Genomic DNA, 7,429 nt, shown 5'->3' on the forward strand with positions numbered 1-7,429 from the left:
AGACAATGAAACATTTCTAAATCACAAAGGCTACCATTATTTGATAAAGGCATGGGTTGTAGAACTCTAGTTTCATATTTTTTTGTTGACAAAAAATCCAAGAATCAACAGATCCAAATGATGTAGTGATGCATACCGGTTCACTGGACTTGGATCCGGACTTATTACCATAAAAGACCATTTCACATACCCCTTTTCTTTCCAAACCACCTAAAACCTTCCGTAGATTGTAAACTCTTTGTTGCAAAACGAAGAAAACATTGCCATCGGGCATCGTCAAGTACCGGCCTCCTTGTTATGTGGCCAAAGTTTCACCGAGACAACATTGCAAGGTTGCCAACATGCAATTTTGTATATGCCATGGGTTTAGGTCCGGACCTGAACCAAACCTCTGGACTTGAATCCGGACCTGAACCTAAAATTGGGTTTAGGTATGCATCACTAAAATGGTGTGGCCTTATACAATGATGTGGCCTTATGCAAATACAGAGTGACTATTCTGTAAGATGTGATTTTATGTAACATCTGTGTCCATGATATCACCAGGGTCCATAATATCGCCACCTTGAGAAATAGTGTGTTTAATTTACTGCAACATACCTATAGGTATGTACATTTGAGGTGTGCAGGAGTGCATACCAAAAGTATGTTGCAGTAGAAATATCTTTAAGCACACTTTTTCTCAAGGTGGCGATATTATGGACCCTGGTGATATTATGGACACGGATGTTAATTACAGAGAAGACGGTTGTTATTTTGTATGCTGCATGGCAGGACTGACCTTGACATGTTCCTCCAGATGGCAAGACACGATAGCCTGTGGGGCAGCGACACTGGTAACTGCCCACTGTGTTGTGACATTCATGCTGACATTTGGACTTAGGACCTGCACATTCATCCACATCTAGAACATACAGAACAAAGGATTTTGTAGATGTGGGAGAAAAACATTATTACATTCATCTTGTCTTGTGGAGAAAGAAGAGAGGGGTAAAACATCAACAGGTTATCTACATGTATACTAGGCACAATATGTAAGCTTCTTCTTGGAATAGAAAAGGTTGATAGCATTAAACTGTGTTTTAAACTGTATTTTACATGTACATGTATATGCATATATTAATGTCTACCTACATAATATGCTGTACAACCACATACATGAAAGTTGGCACTGGATGGGATAATTGAAGACGGATACTGTTGTCTTACCTAAACATATTCCATCTACTTCCTGATAGCCTGCATCACAGCCTGACGTTGTAGTTATCACATTACTAATAAATAAATAAATATAAAATATAAGATTACAAACTGACATATAATGCTGAGGGTGAGACTGCTGTTGAGCTGAGGAAGCTGATCTGCTTCCTTATGTGGATGTTAACAATAAAACTGTTAATGCCCTTTATTTTCAACTAGAAAATTAGAATGGGTACGGATTATGAATTATAATTCAGTTGTTGAATATTATTGTATTCATGCAGCAATGGTCACAATTATCTTGTTTTATTACCAAGAAAACAAGCAATGAACTCTATAATGTTAAACAGAAGACTAAAAATTTTTCAAAGTGATTCAAAGTCAATTCTCTTTCCAAACCTACAACAGAGAAAGAGTAGGGAAACATCAGAGAAAAAAAAGTACCGCAATACATATAAGAAGTTCATAAGTTTACTTGTCTGTGTTATCTGGGTGCCAGAGGCCAGCACAAGATCGTCGGTCAGCCAACAACTCCTGACCAGATGGACACAGACATTTGTAGGATCCTGGCAGATTGCGGCATTTGTATGCACAGGGGCGTGGTTGGCGTTGACATTCATCCACATCTAAGAAAACAAGATGATGATGATATGTCACAATATGTTGGTCTCTTTAGCTTCGTGTGTCCTGTGGTCTGTACTTGCAAGACGACGTAGAAAAGAAAAGTGGCTACAAAAAATCCACGGGATCCCTGAATACATTTTTGTATTACATGTATTATCATAATATTCCTGCTATAAATAGATAGGTCAGTTGTTTGAGACTTTATAAATGTACATGTAGTATTACAGATTCTATATATTCAGAATAAACTAGAATTTGGTGATCTCATACCTCCATGACATATTTGGCACGAACAACGTATGATATTGTTGGTTGTATGCAAGCATGGCCTCTTACGTACCTTTGCCGAATCATGTTAGCCGTTCAAACTGACTAAATTAATAGGGGTCATTTGCATATATTATATCAGTTGATCATATTCTTCATGTGGAGTCGTGTGGCGCAACGGCAGCGTGCGCGACTCGGAATCAAGAGGTCCCGGGTTCGAGTCCTGACATGCCACCGATCTTGTGCCCTTGGGAAAGGCACTTTAAACGACTTTCCTGACTAGACTCAAGTGAAAATGAGTATTGTCTGTCCAGTATTCGTTTCTATGTGCGGAACACAACACCAGCAAGAGCTGCCTCTGTTCCGCATGTATTGCATTGTTGCAATTTCAATAAAAATAAAAAAATTAAAAAAATATTCTCCACACAATGACACCTTAAGAAATAAGGCTATTCTAGCATATCCTCACAAATTATGCAAATGAGGTCCTGATTTGAATATTATGTTTAGTGATGTTCACCTTCACTGAACTTCCAATTATGGTCTTGGACCAGAGTTTTTTTCACGATTTTGGATCCGGCGGACACCCTCAGATCGAAGGGCTATACAAGTGTAACTCCGCCAAGAAAAGTATGCCGGGAAATCTCATTATATCAGTCAACGGAGGTTTCCAGCTGGCTTCCGATAGAATTTTGGTTATTGTCCGTTGACTCTATAATTTGGGTAGAAAATGTAGTTAAACGCCAATTTTGGATACGAAAAATATAGTTTTTTCAACAGACCTGCTTGAAAAAAAACGAATTTTCCCAGGCTAACGGCTTATATGCTAAAATAGCTTACTAATTCCTGTTTCTGAAATACGGAAAAAAAAATAGGTTGTTGCGATTTTTTGCAGTTTTTTGCAAAATCCGGTGACGCGAATGGTTTGAAATTCCAAATAGAACGCAGCTATTTGGGTCATCAGGCGACAAATCGCATCACCCTTGCTCGCGGACTAATACCAAAAATGCTTCGCTGGCCATCCAACTTCACCACGCCAAAAGACACAACAATCCCAAGGTTTTTGGATCAATTCAAAACCTAGTTGAAAATCTAAAACGATCGCCGAGCTATGGGGAGCCAAACCTAGCGTGACAACCTCGCAGATCCAGCGATTTACTGCGCACTTACTTAGACTCTATCTGGTCAGATTTAAACTCCGACCCGGAACCTTATGGCAAGTATTGAATTCCCAGTGGTTACCAACATAAAATTATACCGATATACCATTAATTATGCAAATTAGGTCATCATTTACATAATCAATATCTGCCAATGATCTTGTCGCTCTCAACTACATATGTCACAAGTGTTTAATGATAGCCCTAATAAGGAATACAGCAGATTTATAGAATTTCCACATTAATTATGAAAATTAGATCCTGATTTGCGTAATTGTGTCAAGTATCACTTAAGCTACCTACATACCAAAAATCATAACCGCAAACGGTTGTTTAGTTATCCTCTCTGGGAGATTTTTCAAACAAATCATCCTGCAGTTAAAGAACAAGCTGCTAGGGGGCCCAAACTAACGTGACTTCTTCCCGAGGACAAGAGCTACCTACTATCTAAAATTCAAAATAATTTTCAAGAAATTCCTCTGCAGTTACAGAACAAGCTGCTAGGGGCCCAAACTCATTTCACTCCTTGCCAAGCACAAAAGCCATCTAGCATGCAAAATTTATGACCCTACCATGTTCAGATCAGTACCATATCAAGCCACCAGAGGGTCATTCGAGTTCTCATCAAGACCTACTTCCCACATACCAGTCTTTTCCAGCCATTCTGCAACCCTAAAATTCAGGGGAAGGGGTACCTGTGCAGGGGAAGCCTACTGCACGGGAGTGAAATCCTCTTGGACACACACATTTGTAGCCACCTTGGGTGTTTCGGCAAATTTGGTTAAATCTGCACTCTGTGACACCAGCTGAGCATTCATCTATGTCTGTAGTGGCAAAATGTTACATTTGTACATAGGGTAAAAGACTCTCACATGTACTAGTATACTAGAATCTTATGTTGCAATTATTTGTTGCTATCTCATGTCGCAACACATTTATTTGACATGCCAAGCCAATATAAATAATGTTGGATCTCAGAGCGGCTCAAATGATGGATTGAGAGAGCAAAAATGTGAATTCGTAAAAAATGTGTCATGTTTATCAAATAAATGTTTAATGTTAACTGCACAACCAATTATGGTGAATAAAAAAAGATGTACCTTGAGAGACTTAAACCTACCAATGCAGGATCCATTTGCAACTAGCTGGAAGCCTTTATTGCAGACAGGTCGACAAGTGAAACTGCCCAGGGTGTTGATACAACGATCTTCAGGGCTGCAAACCTCGGTGGGACCATTACATTCATCAATATCTGCAGGACATAGATGTACATCAGGTTAAGCCTACACGTTCAGGACCTACATTTGTATTTGCATAATTAAGGATAAAATCCTGTAATTACAATGTTTGACATAATAGTACTTTCATACAGACCAGAGATTATTTCATGATTCTTTATCCGGCAGACACCCTCAGACTGAAGGGCTACAAGCCAAGAAATAAAAGTATGCCAAGAAATCTCAGTATATTCAACTCACTACATATATTGAACAGAGGTTTCCAGCTGGCTTCCGATAGAATTTTAGGTATAATCTGTTGACTCCACAATTTGGGTAGAAACTGTAGTTATATGTAAATTTTAGATACGAAAAATATTAAGTAGTTTTTTCAACAGACCTGCTGGGAAAAACAATTTTCCCAGGGTAATGGCTTATATGCTGAAAAAGCTTACTAATTCATGCCCCTAGGATTGGTTTCATAGTTGGTGTGTTGGGAGGGTGTGATGAAAGCAGAAAATTATTAGATTTTGAGCCTCTGGTACTTTTTTTTACTGTAGTGGAACTTCTGGTTTTGAAATCTTGTTATCTGGACAAGCTACATGTACATGTATGGTCACGATTTTTGGGCAATAGACTTCTTCTCTACAAGATGTTTGGGGCCACTAGCAGCTTGTTCTGGAACTTCAGGGGTATTTTTGTTAAAAGAGGATAACTGATTAAAGAAAGGAACAATGAATGATTTTGGGGGTATTTTATGCATACATAATGTCCTATTTTCCATAATTTGTATTTCATAGTTTACATGATGTAAACAATTTACATGATGTTAACAATGAAATGAAAAATATGCAAAATAGGACACCATTTTGAATTCATAATTAGTGAATAATTTCTATGAAAGCCTTGCTCTGGACATGCTGTGGTCTGGATATTTGGGTGGCAAATACATGTAGATTTTAACACCAAGACAAAGTAATGCAAGTTTCAGCCTTCTAGCAGTTACATGTGCAATGGACTTTTGGAACTGCGGGGGCATTTTTGTAAAAATCTTGCAAAGACAATAACTAAAAAAGGAAGGACAGATTTTAATTACTTTGGGCATGCAGGTAGCTTTGACAATGACATACATGTACAACATAAGATGCAAGTTATTTAAAGTAGGAACTGATTTACATAATAAATGAGAAAACTGTTCTTCCAGTGTTTTCCAAAATATGCCTTTAATACAAAGTCAAATAGTGACTTTGAACTTCAGCAATCATCCCACACTTAAGATTACAAAATAGTTCCACCAGGAAAGGCAGGGCCTGCATTGTTACAAAACCTAGAGGTTATCCTGAAAATAAAGTAATATCTGATAGATTGTTAATTAATTTTCCGCCTTTTAAAACACCTTAATTCTCATGATGCTTGTTGTGCAATACAATTGACACTTTCTCTTGTTTTATGCAAAAAATGATCCCATTGGGACCCATAAATTATGGTTGGCACTTACTGGATTACCGGTATACATTTGTGCAATGTAAATGGTTCATTTCCTTGATAATCTGTTATGAAATTTTACAAATTCAGTTTGAATTAATAAAAATATGTGGTCTTTTAGAACATAACATTGGCCTCCACTGTTGTAGGTTGGAGTCCAGCCTTGTTACCTTAGTCTGCTCCCCAAGATCTGGACCAAACCTAATAAGACTACAATGTACAAATGTACTGCTATTGAGTCCCCTTTTAACTCATGACTTGCAACCAAGCTTGCAATGTCAATGGAGATCCACTCTTGTGTGCATGAATACCAAAGTCTGTAAAACTTGCATTAAAACTCTAACGTTATACATATACAGTCTGCATTGTGTAAATAAAAAAAAAAGCTCCAGTAACAGTCTTGAAGAAAAATAAACAATTTTTTTTATTCCAAAGTCATGAATAAATACCCACCGAGGTTACTTTTCTAATATACTGATCAAACAAAAATTTTCCCCACGGTGTCCACGGAAATGTAGTTTTTAACATCTAAAAGATTTCTGGTTTGCAGCTAGATGGGGATTTTGAGAAAATATGAGGAAATATTTATGTATTTGGGACTTACCAACACAAGTGTTCTTCCCAAGTAATCTGTACCCTTGATGACAGGAACATCTGAAGCTGCCCACAGTATTGATACACTCATGTTGACAAATAGATGGCACCTTCTCACACTCATTCAGGTCTGTCCAAAAAAGCGAAAGGTAGATGTTACAAAGCATGCTTCACTAGAAAACTGAGAACACATGCCTTTCCCAAGTAAATGTTTTTATTATGAAAAGTGCTTCTATAACAGGGGGGGGTGCCCTAATTCCGACCTACCCCTATAGCTAATTTTGTACTAGTTTGAAAAATCTTTGTTGCGGCGTTATGCATAGAAGCACGTGCCTAAAAATAACTACAAAGTTTTTGTGTTAATATTGGTACACATCAAGTGTACACATTAAACATCTATACATTTATTGATGTTCCCTCCTTTCATCAGTTTCTACTGCATGTGCACTACTACATGTACTTATTAATTACACTTCTTCTTTCACTAAAATCCACTTAACGGTAATCAAGCTCTAAGTCTAACCGTCACTGTAAGCTTTATTCAACAGCTGTAACGTTATTTATAAACTTCACTGTTCTAACATCAGGCAAAATGAAAAATTACAAAATACACACAAAAAAAGAAACACAAAAACTTAAAACTAGTCCAGCAACCTGTCACATTTGGAGACCACACAGCTCTGCCCGTATAAGGAGTGCACTGAAATCAATCTAAATTACACAGTTCTGGGTCAAACAAGCCTTGTCTTGTAACATTCTCATTTATATAATTAACATCTGCCGATGTTCATTTTCAATTACATGTATCACTAGCTTGAATAGTCCTAAGAAAGAACAAAGACAGATTAATAGAATTTCCTTTAATCATGCACATTACATCAT

General features: G+C 37.4%; 1 protein-coding gene across 1 annotated transcript in view; it reads right to left on the reverse strand.

The window, feature by feature from the left end:
• Nucleotides 1-7,429, reverse strand: part of LOC109467616 (hemicentin-1-like) — a 47,224-nt gene that overhangs the window by 7,487 nt on the left and 32,308 nt on the right. The window contains exons 17-21 of the mRNA XM_019765632.1: nt 4,372-4,503; nt 3,947-4,075; nt 1,676-1,826; nt 1,210-1,274; nt 782-904 (exon numbers count right to left, since the gene is read on the reverse strand). Of these exons, the coding sequence (XP_019621191.1) occupies nt 782-904; nt 1,210-1,274; nt 1,676-1,826; nt 3,947-4,075; nt 4,372-4,503 (600 nt within the window). The remainder of the gene's footprint in view (nt 1-781; nt 905-1,209; nt 1,275-1,675; nt 1,827-3,946; nt 4,076-4,371; nt 4,504-7,429) is intronic.

This window comes from Branchiostoma belcheri, unplaced genomic scaffold (genome assembly GCF_001625305.1).
Source record: "Branchiostoma belcheri isolate BF01 breed outbred unplaced genomic scaffold, Haploidv18h27 scaffold184, whole genome shotgun sequence".
In the NCBI taxonomy this organism is placed as follows: domain Eukaryota; kingdom Metazoa; phylum Chordata; class Leptocardii; order Amphioxiformes; family Branchiostomatidae; genus Branchiostoma; species Branchiostoma belcheri.